Raw genomic sequence first — 21687 nt, 5'->3', positions numbered from 1 at the left:
CAATTGACCCCAATTTCTTCTGAAAGCGCCGCAGTTAATGCCCTGCGCTGCTGACACCATCGCGCTCCGAGGATGTTTGCGAGATTATAATTTCGAAGCTCTCAGTGCTAATGTGTCCTGACATCGACCCTTCTGCCATGGGGCGGTGGGCGGGGAGGAGGGTGGAAAAAAAATATATATGCTGAGCCAGCTGCTTTAATAAATCTCTTGTAAAACTAGCTGAGTTTGTTGTTTAGTGACTTACAACGACATGCTAAGCCAATTTCTTTGCACGCCGGTATCTAGGACCAAAGGATTAGCGACACGGAAGACGCACACTGCCCCGTTTGTGCCGAGAGGAAACGTGCTCGGTTTCAGACATTTACCTGGTGTTGTACAGTACTTTCAGGCAGCCTGCGGCAACACGGTCCTCTTTGACAAACGGAAAAGAAATCAAAGCGTTACCTGGTGGGCATGCGCCGCGGTGTCAGCAACTGGATGCGCAGGCCTGAAGCAGTCATTGCTGTGACGGAGAACCCTCTGTGTCAGGTCCGGAAGAAATAATTATCTCTGTAATGTTCTTGAGAAAACCAAAAATTATGGAAACCGCCACCATCACCCCCCCACGCTCCACTTGTCCAGTGATTGCAGGCGTCTGAGCTACGCTCTCTCATTTGTCAGTTTGAAATTTCAATTGGATCAACTTGCTCCATCCACACTCCTAGTCCCTTTGACCTGACCCATTGCCTCTTGTCTGAATGTGTATTATATATCTTTTTTTTTTAAAATTGCGCCTGAGCTCAAGGGAACTCGATTACTTGAATCTAGTGTTTGTTTTAATACCGTGGAAGACGTTTATTTTTATTTTTATTTTCGGGTGCGTGATCGTTGTGCAATTATTTAATAGTTTATTTGCACTTAACGTTTATATATCTGTAATAAAATGCATTGGGGCAAACTGATTAAAGCGGTAATATATCTTGAATGGCATTTTTTTTACCTGGATAATCCCTACATGTGGTACATCTCGTTTGCGAAGGGTGTCTCTGGTGTTGTGACAATGTACGCAGAATAAAACATAGAACGCTGTAAGAGTTTTTTAAGTGCTTTTTTAAATTATGGCAAATTTCTTTAGGCAGCTGCCTGAAACAAAAATAGCAACGCTGTTTTCTGGATAGCTTATACACACCAAGAGGAATGCAGTGTAAAACAAAGATAATTCATATACAATAACGAACGAACTATATTTTATAGCCCTTAAATGCGTGTGTATACAAAGACATAGATTCCTTACATAGTCTGAACAGACTATTGGGACAAGTGCTGTTAGTTAACACCTATGAAGGCCGACACGAGGGGTGGGTAGGTTGCACCACGCCCAGCCGCCTTTGTCTCCCCAGTGGCGATGTTTACACAACGCAGTAGGTGCTCAATTGCGGCTGAGTCGACCTAGGAGAGGCCCAGAACTGGTTCAGATAATATTCACTGGTATTGGTCGTGAGAGGGAATCGAACTCGGGTCACCTGGTTCCTAGTGCAATGCGCTAACCGCTAGACCACCGCTCCCCATACACACGCGTACATTCAAACATAATTTCAATTAACGACAAAGCTTTTAAATTGACAAACCGTTGTGACAATATGCAGCATAAGTCACGGTTTTCACAAGTTTTCCGATATGTCAATATTGATGGACATTAATCTTTAAAACAGGATTTCAGATTGAACGTGCGCAAAGGATCATGGGAAAAAAACGTACTCTCCGTAACATACCTGAGATTTTCTTGAACAAATTCACATTTAAACTGTGTGTACATTACTACGAACTTTTCCTATTTTGCTAAATAAGTTTAATTTTGATGCCCAATGCATTTTATAAATGTAATTTTACTTATCCATAAAATGCTTCTTCGTAACAGTGTTATGGCATATGGAACAAAAAGCAGTGTTGTTTATTCTTCTGAGAGGTTCTGCCGTTAAGATAAACATCACAGTGATATCCTCCTCAACTAAGTGTGTGAGATAGTTCCCATCTCCTGTTAACGGCTCAAAGTTGTGGAAGGAATTTCCACATTCCTATAGCAGGGGGGCAGTTTTGCTTTAATGGGACAGACACTGTTGACTTCTCCACAAAGTGATACTCATTTAATTAACCCAACATGAATGAAACTACCAACTGGGATTTTGAAATCGCAACTCTACCGATTGTGACTCATGCAATGTACGACCGTGCCACCTGACCGGCTTTGTCAGTTAAGCGGGTCAACAAGATATATCTCCGATTAGCACGGTTGGCCACGTACGGTGCGAAAGAAGTTCAACATACATACATTCTTTCTTACCATAAATCTACCCCACTCAAACATTTACATCGCGTTCTTATTTTCTCAACAAAATTCATTGCGCGTGAAAACAGGACACATAGTTAATGCATATTTAATTAATTACTTTATCCTATATCTAATCATTAACCCAGTGGGACTGTAGTTACATTGATCGAGAGCGAATAAACGCAGTGAATCTCTTTCATATGTTTCTGTAAAAAGAAAGTTTGACTGCGGTGTTGTCTTAGAAATGATGACATCAGCTTGTGTGCAGGCGCTCGGTGGAAATCTTGCATCGTAGAATCATCTTAACAGGCGGAGGCGGCTAAGGGAAGTCTTCATCCAGTAGTGTATTGATCATGACTGACGGACATGATGGTATGTTGTCTTTGTGAGCATCGTACACTCTGTATCAGCACGGGTAAAACGGTAGGTTCAACTGCACGTGGAGTGGGTGACTTGCAATTGGCCAAGCATGAATAACGTCTCTCATGATAGATCGTTGCGCCATTTGTACGGTGCTTATTCTATCCCATCGCAAGTGTGTGTGTGTGTGTGTTTTGCCGGCCATCGATACGTGATACATTAAGAAGCGAGTGCACTTTTGGAAAATGAAGCCGCGTGATTCATGCAGACTTAGCCGAACATGTCTGTATGAAGAACCGCGTCATTAAAACTCTACCCACACGGTTCTGATCTATCACGATTAATAGCGAGGGTTGTTTTTTTTTTGTATGATCGGTAATATTCTTAGGTTTTTTCGGTAAAGTCACGTAGGTAAAACATTAAAATTAATGAAAGTAAAATAAAATAAAAATCACGACGTTTCGGAGGCAACACAAGTCTCCGTCATCAGGTGGGACCGTCACTTGATGCAGCAAATCTGGCTGTGACGGTCTCACCTGATGACGGAGACTTGTGTTGCCTCCGAAACGTCGTGATTTTTATTTTATTTTACTTTCATTAATTTTAATGTTTTACCTACGTGACTTTACCGAAAAAACCTAAGAATATGAATCCTTGCAGTCACGAAAGCTTCAAATCTAGAAGAAATGATCGGTAATAATGTAAAAACCTACTAGAAGGCGGTTACCGGTTTGCCTCGCGAATATACACATCCAGCAATAAACGTGGCATTGGTTTGCCATTGTTAACTGAGAAATGAACGGAGCTGCCGTTGTGCAACGGTTACCACACCAGACCAGACCAGGGCCGGATTAAGGTTCTTGTCGACCCGAGGCACTTCGGTTTCGTCGGCCTTCGGTGATAACTTTGTACAGCTGATACTGCTGCTGCCCCGTGTTTTACTAACTACCGCCGCTGTCACGGCGCTTGTTTCACGCGTAGCGCAACAACGCCGCCTTTGTCTTCCCCTGCACTCCTCTCGATTGAGAGTGAGATTGTGCGAAAAACACAATTTGAAGATGTTATTGCTAATTTTGCAATGAAAAAAATCTCTAAAAGTTCATCTCCGGTGTTAATTTTTCTCACCTTATGAAAAACAAACCCATTGACATGACTCTGCCTATTTGTATAAACACTATGCCTATCCTTGCTTTATAAATATATTTATTCAAGAAGATATCTTCGTTACATTTTCAAATCGCACGAACAAAAAATTATGGTCAAAATTTAGTTCTGTAGGCCCTAGGCACTGTGGCTACTGAGCAAAGCGACCGACTGTGGCTATAGGAGAATATGGCCCTGGGGGGGGGGGGGGGGGAATCGTGGGGGGAAAGTTCTTCAATCCAATCCCCTCCTCTTTCCAACCAGCAGTATGGATGGGGGTATACCACAGTTTATTGACAGGTCACGTGCAGTTGGGTCACCTCTTTCAAAAATGTCTGTTTAGCGCGGAAGAGTAGGCCAAATACCGTCTGGAGCTCACTCTAGTGGAGGCCTTTCCGCCAGCTGTGGCATGGGCGAGCGATTGCAGGGTCGCGCCTTTACCTTTTAATGGAGAGAAACGAGGGGAATGTGTCCCACGTGGTAATTCAGGCCGCCGTGCGGTTTGTACTTTACGTGCGTGCCAATCAGCGAGTTGATTACGAACATTCCAGGTTAACCTGTTTACCGGTATTCGTTTAACAACCCTAACTTTTCGGCATGCTGGTTACAGCTACAAATATAACGCTGCGCACACGGCCAATGCTACGGTACGCTTCAGTGTTGTAAGGGATGTCAGGGGAAGTATTCCCACCAAAACGAGAGGGAGTGAGACGGTGGCGGTGGAAGGGGGGGGGGGGAGCAGGCGAGGAGATCGAAGAGGGAGAAAAACGGGCGGGGAGAAGGGGAGAATTGTCGGGAACCGGATCGAGAAGGCTGGGGACGAGTGTGGACTGGGGGAAGCAATACAAAACGACCCCCCTGCAACCTTGTGTCGGCTCTTCTTTACAAGTGTAATGAGCCTTAGTGAAATCCTATAAGACTCACCTTGCATTAATTCTAGATTTGAAGCTTTCGTGACTGCAAGGATTCATATTCTTAGGTTTTTTCGGTAAAGTCACGTAGGTAAAAAAAACATTAAAAAGTAAAATAAAATAAAAATAAAAAATCACGACGTTTCGGAGGCAACACAAGCTTTTTTTTTTTGATACAACTGTCGTGGCTGTGACGGTACCACCTGGAGACGGAAGCTTGTGTTGCCTCCGAAACGTCGTGATTTTTTATTTTTGTTTTATTTTACTTTTTAATGTTTTTTTACCTACGTGACTTTACCGAAAAAACCTAAGAATACTCACCTTGCAGTGTATTGCGATAGCGTATTGCTATGGGACTCGCACAGTGGGACATCTGCGGAGTGGAACCCGAGGGGACTCACCCTTTTGTGTATTCCTATCATATTACAATTTTGTAACCTCATGGTGTCTGAGACTCATCCTTGTGTATCTCTATTAGGTTGAAAATGTTAGGTTCATGGGGCATCATCCGAGTGTGTAACTCTAAGGGGCTCTCCTTTTAGTGTATTCCGATGTGACTCACATTATAGCGTAATTCTATGGGACTGACACCATCGTGTATTTCTCTGTGACTGACATTAAATTGCAATTGCCATGGAATGTCCCGTTACATTGTTACTCGAGTGGAATCAGCCCATAGTGTACGTAACACAATGATACTCGCCGTATACACGTGAGAGAAGGTTGTTTTAAGTTGCCATCTCTACAGATTACTGGGCAGAGATTGCTGCTTAACTTGGGCGAGTTCATCACGAAATGTTGAACAGTGCCTATCGACTTGAGACATCCAGCCTTGCCTCTTGTTACGTGTGAATTAATTTGATATTTTGGTGTTACAAAAATACAAACATCTTAAGTTGGACAATAAGCAATTTTTTTTTCCTCTTTTCAACAGCTGGTGTTTCGCATGGCAGCAGCAGAGCGTCACCATAACTAAATCACCCACAATGCACCTGACCTCATCATAAGCCAAGTAGGTTTGTGCCTGGTTATCATTTAAATGGAAGACTGCCAGCGAATAACTGAACTTGTAGCCTTGGGCTGCGAGAAGGCCAAGAGATGGCAGTACAGCGATGGAATCGTGAATATATCTGTGCAGAGCTCTGAGTGTTATGCGTGGCCTTTATTTCCGGGCTCTCTGGTTTCCTCCCATATGAAGCCAAACTCACATTCATGGACTTAACCACACATGACAACACTGGCGCCGCCTGGGAAAATACAGTCGTCATACTCAGTACGTTTCTTTTCTGGAGCAAATAAATGGCATTTAAAAAAAGGTTTAATCAACAAAGAGCTAACTTTTGGGTTGTATAACTGTATTATAAAAAAAAAAGCATTTTGACCATTGCAGATACGTATACAATATCTAGATTTGAAGCTTTCGTCACTGAAATGATTCATACTCTTAGGTGACGTAGACTTGTGTTGCCTCCGAAACGTCGTGATTTATTATTTTCTATTATTATTTCTATAAAGAATTACTTATTATTTATTTACTTTTCCCTACGTGACTTTACCGAAAAAACCTAAGAGTACGTATACAATACACACACACATATGAAAGTTGCAAATAAAGCCAAAATGAAAACACGTGTGGTGTGGAGGCAACTGCTCACGTCGTAAATTCCCTGCATGAGCATCAGTGCTCTTGAACGTTCCTCGGCTGCAGTGGCCCCCACGTGTAGCCAGAACCTCAGGGGTCTGCGAAGTGATCGGCGTTGCCTCCTGCACGAACCAATTAACGAATTAAGGCGCGCACGCACACACACACACATCTCTCACGATATCGGACTGGGCTGTAATAGCCATAGCAACAATTCCCTTTATTTATCCAACAAAGCCTCACCGAGTCTCAGGAGTCTCATTCGAGAGGGCCCTGCTGCATTGGAATGTTTGTCCTATACTCTTTGGTTCTTTCGGTAAAGTCACGTAGGTGTAAAAGTAAAATAAATCACGACGTTTCGGGCGCAACACAAGCATCCGTCATCAGGTGGGAATGCATGGTCTGCTGCTGAGGCAGACGTCGTGATTTATTTCATCTGATGACGGACGCTTGTGTTGCGCCCGAAACGTCGTGATTTATTTCATTTTCTACCTACGTGACTTTACCGAAAGAACCAAAGAGTGTGGATTCCTGCAGTCACGTAAGCTTCGAATCAACGTTTGTCCTATTCTAGCCAGTGAGAAGTTGACTCTTTGTGAGGAGGAAACTGGAGAACCTGGAAAAAACGAACCACGTGTTCAATTGGGTGACACTCAGCACCGCCATCTCCTGACTTACGGCTGGCAGCCCCACGCCTACGACACCTGGCCAGCCCTGCTGAACACACATCCAAGTACTCACCAGGTCCAATCCTGACCCACTTCACTTTCAAGATCTGACTAAGTCAGGTGGATTGAAGGTGGTTTATATGGGGTAATCAGATAATGGGATTTGTGCATAGATTTTAAGTGTTTAACAGCGTGTAATGTAACGTGCAGCTTTTGTCAATCCACTGCTGGATGAATGCCTCCCCATGTTGTGTCAGATATGGGAGTTGATTGACTATGCTTCACCATCCAGGCGAAAGGTGAGCGAGTGTGCAGTTAATATGTTGTAAACCACAACTTTCCTCGATATATGACATGTTAAAACATGTTTTAATGTGTATATATTTAATTCACCGTGTCCATCCTCATTATCAACACTGCCTCATAACAGGCAACATATATTCCCTATAATAAGCCAAAGTTTTGGGTAATGGTCCTGCTAAGGAGTGTCTGCATTGTATTGAATTGTAGAGGTGTCTATGTGTACACAAGATCCATTGTGCAAACTGTTACGGTGTATATTTTTCCATCATGAGGGATGTGAAATTACTCGATTGAACTTATGACAGGGATCATATATGTTTCAGCGTTTAACATATATATATATGTATAGGCAATGTGGAAAAGTTTAGTTGACCCTGCGCTGTGAGTGAAATCAATCAACCTCCAGGCCATAATTGTTGAGGGCCCAAATCATTAGAATTTACCTTTTTCTAGTGTTTTAGCTATTCGCTTAGACTGTACTATATTTGTATAACAATAGGTGTAACCCTTTATGGCAATAAACAGGTGTTAGGATGTTAAAACACCAAACATAATCCTTTTTTAAGGAATCTTGTCTGCATTAACCACATATTTGTAGTGAACATGCAAACAAAAAACGTGCTCCGATAATATTTGCACTGTCTTTGAAACTGATTGGTCAGCTGTCTCTGGTGTGGACCAATCAGTTTAAAAAAGCATTCTGTTTGGTGTTTTAACATCTTAACACGTTGTTTTATTGCCAGAAAGGGTAAAACCTTTTGTTATATTTTGATACTGGCAATAAAGATCCCATATTTTTTATTATTACTATATTTGCGTCAAAGTTACGCTTTTTATCCCAGAACATTATTCAAATTAATTCACTCACTTGGTTACGATCATGAACATGTAATACATGTGTTTCAGATATTCTCGATACAGTCGGGGCTTAATATCTCACTCAGTATTTTCCTAAACACTGCCAGGCTGGCTTGGAGTAGATTATCGTAGTGAGGCATTACCACTCGAGTCGATGCGATACCTACCCATAAATAATCCCATATTATTGTGTCACGTATTCCTAGAATCCTATGAACCGGCATATACAAATTAGATGAATGGGCTCGAGATAGACGTGGCGTGTCTGACTCTCTGAGCTGCAATTCCGCACCGGAAACAACTGTGGGACAGGTAACTGAAGATCGAGTTCGCTACGAGGAGACGCAATCCCAAATGACTCATCGTACGTGGTGTGCGCGACATGTTGCGGCAAGATGTTAACTACCTTGCCTGGTATACACAAGGTCGTGGGTTCGATCTTGAACCCCTGACGCCTGTATATTTAGAAGTTTGCATATTCTCTCTCCCCTTGGTCGCGTGGATTCTTCTCCGGGACCCCCGGTTTTCCCCTCCACATTTAGAATCAACGCGCGTTTCGAGTATTTGGCTGCGACGAATTTCCACGCGATAAGCCACTTTCGTTGAGCTATCATTTGTGACCAGGTCGCTTCTGAAAAAGGGCCTATATCAGCACGATTGGCTGCGTACGATACGAAAAGAGTTCAATCTTTCAACTTTCTTTCGTACGGCTGATGTAGAAGATGCAGAACATCAACTACAATTTCACATCCAGGCGGTCAAGCCAGACAACCGCGTCGTGAGCAGCGAAGTCGTGTATCGCTGTGGTGATGTCTCCTCCGTATTTGTCGACCCGGCATTGCGTCGTCACGTGTTCTCCGGTCTCTTCTGGATGACCCACACTCGCACGACTACTGGACAGTTCTTGTTTTCGTTTTCCATTTGTGCATCGGGTATCCGCATCTGCAACGGTCCGTACGGGGATGCGGTTTAGAGAGAAACCCCTTTGAAAAGAAAAGTTAAACGGTAAATAGCGTCGCTGTTAACGTGAAAATAACGGTCGAGCATCCCACCCCTCTCCTCCTCCTCCTCCTCCCCACGACGACTTGACGCCGAGCCAACGGCGGTCACGCCCGCGGGGTCACGCCCGTCGTGACCCCGAGTGGCGCTTTTGTCCCAACGTCAGGAGACAGTTTTTTCGAGGGCGGCCTATATTGTGTGTATCACTGGCGAGGCGGCGCATTGAAATGAAGGCGGGCGGGTGTCTGGGTAACGCAGTCGCGGCACACTTAATTAGTGCAATGGAAAGAGGATCAAGGATGGCTTAAAGCGTGGTACACTAATCTCCTGTCAACCAGATAAGCTGTATCATGGTCAATATGCAGCTGCGTCCGTTGCCCTTTGAGAGTGCGTTCGTATTGACACACACACATATATATGTTACTGGAGTTAGATTATTGCCTTAAGTTGAGCCACAAATGTATTTGGTTAAGTGGTAACTCATGTCTCTCTCGCGTGCCAGGCACTCATCTCCTGTTCACCAGATTGAAGTTGTAACATGAGCAAACATGCATCTGGGTCCATTGCATTAGAGATGTATACTCTATGCGTGTGTATGTAACAAATATCATATTATGGCCTTCAGGTGACCGCCAAATTGCCTTCTTATCGCCCTGGTAACGAAGGTTCCTCCATTCACACAAAATGTTTTTTTTTGGTTCAGCGCGTATGACGAGATCGGGCGTAATACACGTGTAATTATTGGTCACATTACAGAAGGCTATCCTGACGTACGTGAAAAAGTTGCAGTCAGGCAAATGTTAATGTGGAAGGCGTTTAAATGCTGTTTGTGAGCCGGTTTTAAAATTGCTGATGCCTGTGTCTTGTCAAGTCAGTGCAACGTTTGTGTCAACTGCTGAACTCACTGCACCAGGGCAACCCACAATGCAATGCACGAACATCTTTTTTAAAGTGTTACTTTTAATACAAATTCGCTTATTTAGTCACGCACTTTTTTATCTGCTAAAATGTTCGTCTGTTATTAATTTACTTCTAATAGGTAACTATTCACAATAAAATGTAAAAGCCGTTCATCAGGAAATATTTTCAAAGTGTAATTTTCATCAGGCCTCCTGGTGTCGGGTACAGTCTCCGATTCTTATCCACTCTATCTGTCAGGCCTCCTTTTTGTTCTAGATTTGAAGCTTTCGTGACTGCAAGGATTCATACTCTTAGTTTTTTCGGTAAAGTCACGTAGGTAAAAAATGAAATTAAAATTAATAAAAATCAAATAATAAAAATCACGACGTTTCGGAGGCAACACAAGTCTCCGTCATCAGGTGGGACCGTCACAGCCAGATTTGCTGTATCAAGTGAGGCAGGGATTCCAAGATGCAAGTTCTTAAATACAAGTTAAGGGGGAGGAGAGGGGGGTAGCTTATCAGAATGTGGTAGCTAATGAATGGAACGTATTGGGAGGGGGGTGGGCGGGGCTAAAAGAGAACAGCCATTACCCAATACGTTGCTTATTATATTTCCCCCCCCTTTGAAGGTCATGGTGTTATGAACGAACGTGTTGAGTTTTATGTTATTCGTGCACCACTGCCAACGCAGCGGCAGCAGCAGCAGCATGCGCCAAATATTTGTAACAATCTCCGGGTGCCCCATTCGACGCTTGTGTGCGACACGCTATCATCACACTGTCGCATTGTGAGGCCACCACGAAGTTGGGCAGAGCTAACCGTGAGCCATGCAACTCAGCTCGTGATCTTTGACCTAAACCATTGCGAAAGCACGGGGCTAACATTGCGATTTAAAGCTTTCGTGACTGCAGGGATTCATCTTCTTGGTTCTTTCGGTAAAGTCACGTAGAATGGAAATAATAAAAATAAAACATAAAAATAATTCTCACGACGTTTCGGCCACAACGCAAGCAGCCGTCCTCAGGTGGAGAACAGGTCTGTCGGGGAGACAGCGTCTGTTCTCCACCTGATGACGGCTGCTTGCGTTGTGGCCGAAACGTCGTGAGAATTATTTTATTATGTTTTATTTTTATTTATATTATTTTATTATTTCCATTCTATGTGACTTTACCGAAAGAACCAAGAAGACGGGGCTAACACTTCATAGTTTATGACCAGCCATGACTTGCAACAGTGATGAGTGATTGAATAGCTGGTACAGCCCCCCCCCCCACCTTCATCAGCCAGCAAACCGTGGTGAAGTATGGTCAAATAATCCCCAGGACCAACAAGGTACGGTTTTTTGTCAAGTGGATTGACAAAGGGCAATTTCGATTTAAAGCTTTCGTGATTGCAGGGATTCATCTTCTTGGTTCTTTCGGTAAAGTCACGTAGAATGGAAATAATAAAATAATAAAAATAAAACATAATAAAGTACAATTCTCACGACGTTTCGGCCACAACGCAAGCAGCCGTCCTCACGTGACTTTACCGAAAGAACAAAGAAAAAAAGAGGCAATTTCTAATCTAAACACACTTTAGCCTTGCTCCGAAGGGATGTGTTAATATCTAGCTTCTATATTGTGTGAAGATGTACTGTCTAAAAAATATACTGAGGCAAATTTGAATGTGGTTCAGTAGCTGGTTATCTGTGTCAATGTGATCCCCTCAAAGGAAAGACCAAGTCACATTCAATTGTTCATGTTTTCTCATTTTTCAGGGGCTGGAGAGTCTGGAAAGAGCACCATCGTTAAGCAGATGAAGTAAGTTATGAGCCTTTAAAAGAGGTGCCTCTCAACCGAAGAAAACTTGAACACACTCATGTGCTTATGGACTTAACTATATTTAAAATAATTTCACGAACTGTCTCTAAGTTGTTAAAAAAACATTTGAATAGGATTCTGCAGCGGTGGGCTTACACGGCTATGAATTTCAATTTTCTTTGAATTTCACATTGATTTTATGAACTTAAGCTAACCTGTAAAAAAACATACTACAAGCAGGGTCATGGAATTTAAGCTTTATGCCTGATAAAAAACGCAAAAGTTAGTTCCATCCAGAAAAATACGACACGAGAGAAAACACATACAGAAGCAGAACGCCTGCCTGTGTCTCCGCATATAAAAAAAAAAATATTTGTCCATCGGCCTATTGGCTTTCAAGACAAATATTATGCAGCAGCATTTGTTTAAGCAAGTACACTCCGGACCTGTTTCGATCTTCTCGGTTTCATCAGCAGAGGACTCGAGCGTCTTAAACGAATGCTGCCGTGTTTCCAGATGTTGCTGGTAAAGAGCATCCATTGAAGCTACGGGCCTGTTCAACGCAAGATGCGCGAGAGGCTGTTTCCCTTACACATTGCAATTCTAGAGCACATTGTATTCCAGCATTGGATAGGTTAAAACGTTTAGGCTCTGACGACTCATCCTTCCATCATTACCGCTCCCTCCGCCACCCCACCACCCTCGCTCCATCTCCACCCCACACTCTAAGACCTACCCAGCCCCTTCCTGTAATCCGAAAGTGTCACCCCGGTTGCCCTCTCCGGTGTCATTTCTTTTGGACGTTGTTTCACCTTAATTTTCTGGGGGATAAATTGGAGAGCGAATTACGTTTGTCAGACCGCTTTGTCCTCTTTTCTCGAATTTGTCGAATCTGAAAGCATTGCGGCCGGATTAAAGCACCGGGGGCCACGGCCCCCCCCCCCCCCCCCGTTTTTGCTGGCATCGTAGATTCGGGCGACAGCTTGAGGGCAAGGATGCTTTCTGACATTCCCATCCACCATCCGTTTGCACGCCCGTTTGTCTTCGTGAAAACAACAACAACAACACCGCCACCCATTCAATTTCCTTCAGCGTGCGACGTAATGAAAGCAACAGCAAAAAAAAAGGTTTCGGTGGGGCTATGAGACAAATTGGCGAATAAATCGGGGGAGAAAAAAAAATCGAGGGGGATACGAACCGTGTATCCACCATCGACACCTTCGGCACGGAACTGGGTGCCGTTGAAAAATAAAAATGTGCACATCGCCATCGGTATGATTTTTTTTTTCACTTAAAGCGCAGGCAATTCCCGTTTAAGCGTCTTTAAATTTATTTGATGGACTTGCGTGATAAGGCCAAACACAGGCCACGCTTTTTCCTAATGGAACGCCTCGTTAAAGGCACTTCGATTTAATTAGAGACTGGATTGCTAGCCATGAGAGCTGATGCGAAAGTGGATAAGGGCAAATCCCTCTCCTCCCATTCCAATGAGAAGTGGGTTGCCGGTACTGTGCGTACTATGGGAATCAATGACGACATGAAACATTGATTATGATAATGTTAATATTGTAAATGTTCGCGGAGGTATGCAATAGCGTAAAGCGAAGATGGACAAGAGGCGAATTTGTATTAACTTTAGTAAGCAAAGATAATGGCTGATGACAATTGATAAACGTGTTTGACATTTAAAGTTGACCGTTGTTACCTTATGTAATTTACATAATGCTAAATACAACAACAACAATAACAGCAGTCGTGGCTTGCTTTGTGTCGCTGTTATGAACATTAGTGCGCATGTAACGGCCCTTGTGTCTAACCACTGCTGGATGAGGTCCTCACCACGCCGTGCAGGTAAAAAATGAGGGGGGGGGCGTTATTTGACCACGAGTTTGTTGAAGCTGGGGATCATAGATATTGGAGCATTGTACAGTACAACAGTGGATTTTTGCTGAACTGCCCTCTGTTGACAATGCAGCTGTGCAACAGCAACAGCAGCAGCAGCCTACAAAATCTGCTTTATTCACAATGTGTTTTCCCATCCAAGCACTGACCTGGTCAAACCCTAATTAGCTTCTGTGATCTGAGGAAACCGAGTGAATGTCAGGTCATTTGGTCATAGGCGTAATAGTGTAACCGAGGTTAATTCACTGCCACGCGAAAAATAATGGTAGCATTTGTCATCTTCCGTTTAAATGAACTCCATTAATTTGTGAGCGCGTGCACACATGCACACACTCACGGACGCATTTGCCTTTCGTGTCTCTCCAGAATTATCCATCAATCAGGTTACTCCATTGAAGAATGCATGGAGTTCATTGCCATCATCTACAGCAACACTTTGCAGTCCATCCTGGCTATTGTGCGAGCGATGGGGACCCTGAGCATAGACTTCGGGGACACAGCACGAATGGTTAGTATCATTTTGATTCGAGTGTCGGTTGTTTCGTATGTCCATAAGACGGTACTTTCTACGACCTTTTTTCCCCCCCAATCGTCGTTCCAAATTTCATTGCAGTTCTACCGTCCATTCTGAACTCTCGCGGAGCATTTCCCCTTGTTAGAGAAATAGCCCGTGGAAGGTGATATTACAGAGCGAGTTCTGAGATCCCTTAAAGTGATATTGTATCTGCACTAAAGGTGCTGTACTTTCCCACACGCATCACATGACAATGAATTGCTATATTTTTTTTATTCTAAGAAAAAACATTTCTGTAACATTTTAAGTCTAAAAGCTAATTTAATATTATGGGGTTTTTGTGTGTGCATTCATTGGTGTCCTGGCTGAGACCAACCATCAGCTCACCAGACTTGAGCACTCATTTTAATCCCAGTTCCCAAAGAAACCCAGACAGACATACAAATGCACGATCTTAGGCAGTGCCAGCTCAGCGACGCTCTGACCTCTTGAGTCACTTGGCCACCCGTGTCCAGAGGTTATCGAACGCAAGGTCACACATGCCAGAGCACAAACCACTGTGTGACGAGTCAGGTTCGTTCCGTCACAGTCACCGGCGTTGGCACCGACGTCGGTGTACGGTGAGCGATGCCAGGTCGCACGGTGTGAAGAGCAAGCCAGAAGTCACGCGTAATGGGATTTGCTCTCGCAGACTCATATTTTGGGAATTCATCTGACCGCCACGTTCCACTTGAAGTGTATGTCAAAGTGCCAAGACAAGTGGAATTCCAGGTAATCACCGAGCAGTCTGTTCGTAGCATTTAAGCTTTGGAATGGCAAAAGCTTTGCCTGACCGAGTGGGATTTTGCAGACAGGAAGCATGGGTTTGTGAGCTTAACTCGGTGCTGTGTTATAGTGACGCAGTGGCAGAGGTCGGTGTGCGTGCAGTGTTCGCACAAGCAGCAACAAAGTTACGGAACGGTTTTCCATGAACAATTCAGGCATTGACATTTTCTGATTTAAAAAAATAAATGCGCACAAAGGCACTTGTTACAAGAAACTGTGCATTTCAGCTATGAATTGAACGATTCATAAATGTTTGTTTCCATGGGGAAGAAAATGCAGAGCATGTCACAGTATATTCATTTCCGTTATTGAATTTTCCTATTTTATCAATGCCTCATCTGTACTTTGAGAAAATTACGTGTAATGATAAAGTATGATGCTGATGAATGGTGATGCCAATTATGGCAATGCCGATGCTGCTGCTGATGATGAATGTGCTATTGCTGATAACGCTGATGATGAAGACGATGATGATGCTGCTGCTACTGCTGATGATGGCCTGCTGATGATGACCTGCTGCTGCTGCTGCTGATTCCGTTGCTCTTGCCGCTCTTGACGATGGTGATGATGATGTTAATAATAATGTAAATGACTGCAACTGACAGAGCATCAGCCTGGGAATGAGCCTTGATGCTTCTTCACGCGTCGTCTGCTGAAGATCAGCCGAGTTACCACGTCACCCGAATGCCCGCGACTTTGTGCGTAACGTACACGTTACGTACAAAGGCAAAGAATCCCCCCCCATATAGCCTTAAGAGACTGTTGGGGCAAGTGCTTTTCGCGAGCACCTATTAAGGCCGACACGGCACACGAGTGGCTGGGTGGATATCAACTTTTGTCTCCTTTGTCTCCCGTCGTGGCAATGTTCTTACACATCGCACCAGGTACTCAATTGAGGCTGAGTCGACCTAGGGGAGGCCCAGGACCGATTCAGATAATCGTCACTGGCTTTCACCGTGACGGGTTCGTAGTGCAGCGTGCGAACCACTACGCCATTCAAACAAAGGCAAAGATCCCCCGTATAGCCTTAACAGACTGTAGGGGCAAGTTCTTTTAGCAAGCACCTATGAAGGCCGGCACGGCACACACGGGGGTTGGTGACCAACACCACGCCCGGCCGCCTTTGTCTCCCCAGTGGCGACGTTTACCACACATCGCACCGGGCACTCATTTGAGGCTGAGTCGACCTAGGGGAGGCCCAGGACCGGTTCAGATTATCGTCACTGGGGGTGGGCGGGAATCGAACCCGCGTCGCCAGGTTCGTAGCGCCAGCGCAGCGCTAACCGCTGCACCACCGCTCCCCGCGCCACGCGCGCGCGCGCATTGTTCTGTGTGCAGGACGACGCCAGGCAGCTGCAGAACCTGGCGGATTCGATCGACGAGGGCACGATGCCACAGGAGGTCTACCTCATCATCAAGCGCCTGTGGACAGACTCGGGGATCCAGGCGTGCTTCGACCGCGCCTCCGAGTACCAGCTCAACGACTCCGCCGAGTAGTGAGTGCCGGCAACCCTCTCTGGGCTTGATGCGTAACTCGTCACGGCGACCGTCCACCGTTCGCCAAACGTCCGATGAGCAACGCTTGGCTACGCACGGTTGCGGACGGAGTTTTCGACGCGCATACGTTCGTCATCGTCACTCACGGCATTCTCCAGACTATCAGATACTCAGATGGTTTTTTTTGGGGGGGGGGGGGGTCGTTTTGGTGCGTCGCCTTTAATTTCCCATCGACGAAAGAGATGTGCGAATCAACAGGCCAACGCGCACACCTCCTTCACGAATGAACGTTTAAAGGCGAGCCACAGTCGTGCGATTTTGGCCACGCAACCCAAACTTTGGACTTCTGAGACGCGGTCCTCTCAGGCGACGTTCGCCTCGTTTTGGCTGCCACTCCGTCACCAGTCTCGTCCCTTACAGCCACTGATGTTCAGAAGAAGTTCAGAAGTTTATTCCCCACCGAGTAAAGCCCATTGAGCTGGCCGACAATATCAAAGCATTGCACAATTACAGATTTAAAAAGAAAATAGCAATCACGTCGTAAAATGATATTCGCACTTAAAATGTTGTGATTTTTAAGAGAGCCTGTTTAAATTTCGATTTAAAGCTTTTGTGACTGCAGGGATTCATCTTCTTGGTTCTTTCGGTAAAGTCACGTAGAAGGGAAGTAATAAAATAATAAAACATAATAAAATAATTCTCACGACGTTTCGGCCACAACGCAAGCAGCCGTCCTCAGGTGAAGACCAGGTCTGTCGGGGAGACAGCGTCTGAATGAAACACCACCACGCTTGGAAGCTCTCTTCACCTGAGGACGGCTGCTTGCGTTGTGGCCGAAACGTCGTGAGAATTATTTTATTATGTTTTATTATTTTATTACTTCCCTTCTACGTGATTTTACCGAAAGAACCAAGAAGAAGAGCCTGTTTAAATGAGGACAGAGATGGCAGAACGGAGACGTGTCCTGCTGAAGCCCGTGCCACGTCTCTAATGTCGGTGCCGTGCGCGCTCCTCCTGCTGCGCAGTTACCTGAACGACATCGACCGCCTGGTGCAGCAAGGGTACCTCCCCACCGAGCAGGACGTCCTGCGGTCCCGAGTCAAAACGACCGGCATCATCGAGACGCAGTTCAGCTTCAAGGACCTGCACTTCAGGTGCAGCACGGGCCGACCTGTCTGGGTTTAATCAGGGTCGCACTTTTTCTTTCCATGACACGTCGCGTTTAATAATAATAAAAAAAATGTAACTCAGAGTTGGCAACCCCAATGGGCCAGCCGAGTCTGTGTGGCACTTTTTTTTTCTTGGACCGGCAACTTTGCTGTCGAATGTACAGACGGTGCGACCGCAGTGGTGCCAGGGGTGCAGGCACTGGGCTATGAAAGGGACGGGGAATTGGACAGGGGGCCCCATTTCAATCGTTGCTGCTGCTGCCATCGTGGACGGCTAAGGCTGTACGACACCTGACAAAGTTGGTCAAGGACAGTCGAGACGCCAGTGGCTGAATGAGGGCACAGGCATCACAGCTATTAGATTGAATACGGCAGTTTATTCGTGGGAATCCCTTTAAAATGGCTTTTAAAATATCAAGAATTTGTCCACATGAAAACAGACCAACCGGCATTCTCCGTAATTTGGTCACCTTTTATGATCAACCCAATGCACCTATCGCATACCTTCCCCCTCGAGTTTGACCTCTCGGGGCTATAGTAAGCCAAATTAAGTTATAATACCAGATGTACTTTGCTATTTTTGTACAAACATTGGTGACTAAGCCGAGACCTTCAATGCACTACGGTTGAGCATCCGGTTTAATCATGGGTGGTGGTTACCCATCAAACCCAGGATCTGAGCGTTTTCAGCTCGGTGTCTGACCTGCTATTATCCCTCCGAGTCACCCAGCCAACCTCCTATGTGATCAATATCTCTGGATTTTCGTATATATTAAAAAAAAACTTCAACTGTCAATAATAGTTTCCACAATATCTAATAAAAAAAATCCCTGCAGATAGTACAAATTTAAATTGCGTCAGCACAAATTTTTTAAATGTTTGCTTTACTTCCTGAAAACTTTGTTCGCGTAAACAAGGTAGAGACTGCGTATACAAAATTACGGATTCCTGCAGTCACGAAAGCTTCAAATCAAGATCAAATTACGGCTTTCTAATTATGCAGTGGGATTCTGCGTATCCGCCACGTACTCCTCCGTGAATGTGTGTGTGTTCGTGTGCGAGTGGTCTCAGCAGTGGCGAGCGGCAGTGTAGTGGTTAGCGCGCTGAACTACGAACCTGGCGACCCATGTTCGATTTTCGCTCATGGCCAACACCGGTGACGATTATCTGAACCGGCCCTGGGCCTCCCCTAGGTCGCCTCAGCCACAAATGAGTACCTGGTGCAGTGTGTGAACATCAGCATTGGGGGCGACAGAGGCAGCTGGGTATGGTGTGGATGGCTTTCAATTGGTGCTCGCTAACAGCAGTTGCCCCGACAGCTTATGCGGAAACTTTGTCTTTACGAGTCGTCTCGGCCACAGTTTCCCGAGGCTACGAACTGTCGTTTACAGTCGTTGGTTTAGCTTGTGCACCTCCGTTTAGCACGGTTGGCTACGTATGGTGCGAAAGAAGTTCAACATATATACTTCTATACAACGAACTGATTCAGCCAGCAAAGGCTCAAGCAAGTTGCTCTGCTTTGGCTCCAGTTTTCACTTTTTTCAAGTGCATAGTGCATTCCTAGTCTGAGCTGGCATTCCTCCCAATGTGCCAGCTCCACCTTGCCCTGGCAAGGTCTTACTTCAATAAACAAATAAATGTCAGACATTAAAAGCGATGATTAGTAAGCACACCAAGGATGCAAGCCATGGAAATAAAATTGTTCTCTTGTCTGAAAAAAGAGTATTCGTATGTGTTGATGAATTGGTTTCTGAATTGTGTTTTAAAGCATATGCTACATGCCATTTTCAAGGACAAATATGGTGTTATTCTCACTGTATTATAGTATATACAAAAAAGCGTTTCCTCTCAATGAGGGAATCTGTCGAGAATATCACAGCTAAAGTTTGTACAACCGCACAACAGATTCACACGGAGATGCGAAATTAAACCCAAACGAAAGTTGCAACAGAATTCATAAATGCGTACCGACAATAACAACACAGGGACAAAGCGGAGAAATGAACGATCGAATGTACTACTGCATGACAACGAGAACCTCATGGCATCAACTCATCATCAATGCTCGAACAGAGATCGATCACTGCTCGATCGAGTAGACACACGTATTCAAACTGTCATCGCTTCATGTTCACGAGCGATGCGGTGGAAGCGCGGAATAAAGCGGTCGGTTGTTGCGCACAGGATGTTTGACGTGGGAGGTCAGCGATCGGAGCGGAAGAAGTGGATCCACTGCTTCGAGGGCGTCACCTGCATCATCTTCTGCGCCGCCCTCAGCGCGTATGACATGGTGCTGGTGGAGGACGACGAAGTGGTGAGTTTGAACCGCCACTGCAAATACTTACCGAGGAGACCCCGCACACTGTAACAGCGCATGATGAATTCGTGGCAGAATTCATGATAAATTATGTCAATTATCAGGCCTGTATATGGAGTGATTGGGCTTTTTGCCCAAATGCGTTTTTATTCGCGGTGTGTTCTGCTTCCCGTAATACGGATTACTGGAATGGGAATCGTCAGAAACGAAACCGATGATTCAGCAACAAAACGATCAAAAGCTCAATCAATGATCAATCATAGCTCGATCACTACTAGTTCACTGCTCACATGTGTAGACACAAGTATTCATAATGTCACAGCTGAATCACTCCTCGATCACATAGGCACACGTATTCAAAATGCCTTAGCTCGATCACTGCTGGATCACTGCTCAATCACATAGTTACGCAGATTCATTATGTCCTCTTCTTGGTTCTTTCGGTAAAGTCATAACGTAGAAGGGACATAATAAAATAATAAAAATAAAACATAATCAAATAATTCTCACGACGTTTCGGCCACAACGCAAGCAGCCGTCCTCAGGTGAAGAACAGCTGTCTTTCCGACAGACCTGTACTTCACCTGAGGACGGCTGCTTGCGTTGTGGCCGAAACGTCGTGAGAATTATTTTATAATGTTTTATTTTTATTATTTTTTTTATTTCCCTTCTACGTGACTTTACCGAAAGAACCAAGAAGATGAATCCCTGCAGTCACGAAAGCTTTAAATCATCATGTCCTGTTGCGGCGCCGCTGCCTCTGCCTCTGCCTCACCCAGCCACGTAAGCCCCCGGGGCTCGAAAGGGAGAGAGGGGTTCAGAATCTACGTTGCCGTAATGCACGCCAGCCATCAGCCGGAGCCGTTCGCACCCTGTGTCAGAGGTCGCAACCGGGTACCCGATACCCGGCTACCCGTACCCGGCCGGGTACGGGTAGCCAGGTACCCGTTTGCGACCCTGGTGCGGCCGGGTACGGGTACGGGTAGACCGTGAGTCACTGGTGAGTAACTGTTTGTCACTCATTTCCCAACGTCTTGTCTCTTCTCACAATTCAAGTTCCTAGAATCAACCCACCCGCGCCTGCAACATGGCTTCATCCCAGAGGTCGCAATCAGGTAACCGATACCCGTACCCTACCCGTACCCGGCCGGGTAAGGGTAGGGTATGGGTACGGCCGGGTACGGGTACGGGTACCCGTTTGCGACCCTGGTGCGGTCGGGTACGGGTACGGGTAAGGAATTAAAACCCGTTTGCGACCTCTGCCCCGTGTGCAACACTGCGGTCCCAATTAGGCCGCGTGTCTATTTTTGCGCTCGTTCTTCTTGCGCGTGGCTGATGTGGACGCAGAGCAACAACGGCAATTTCACATGCAGGCGGTCAAGCCAGACAACCGCGTCAGGAGCAGCGTAGTGCGTCGCTGCGATGTCTCCGCCGTATTTGTGGATCGGTCATTGCGTCGTTACATGCTGTACGGTCTGTTCTGGATGACCACAGTCGCACGCCGGAGAGTTTAACATTTTCCACTTGTGCATCAGGTATCCGCATCTGCCACGGTTTTGTGCAGTGG

At 45.3% G+C, this 21687-nt stretch overlaps 1 protein-coding gene across 1 annotated transcript in view; it reads left to right on the top strand.

Annotated features, from left to right (window-relative positions):
• The window catches only part of LOC144934793 (guanine nucleotide-binding protein G(t) subunit alpha-1), an 84555-nt gene that overhangs the window by 48772 nt on the left and 14096 nt on the right, over positions 1-21687 (top strand). The window contains exons 3-7 of the mRNA XM_078860952.1: positions 11854-11896; positions 14165-14306; positions 16476-16633; positions 17660-17788; positions 19988-20117. Of these exons, the coding sequence (XP_078717078.1) occupies positions 11854-11896; positions 14165-14306; positions 16476-16633; positions 17660-17788; positions 19988-20117 (602 nt within the window). The remainder of the gene's footprint in view (positions 1-11853; positions 11897-14164; positions 14307-16475; positions 16634-17659; positions 17789-19987; positions 20118-21687) is intronic.

The sequence above is a fragment of the Lampetra fluviatilis genome, chromosome 11 (genome assembly GCF_964198595.1).
Source record: "Lampetra fluviatilis chromosome 11, kcLamFluv1.1, whole genome shotgun sequence".
Taxonomy (NCBI): Eukaryota; Metazoa; Chordata; class Hyperoartia; order Petromyzontiformes; family Petromyzontidae; genus Lampetra; species Lampetra fluviatilis.
This window is presented reverse-complemented; position numbering and strand designations above follow the sequence as displayed.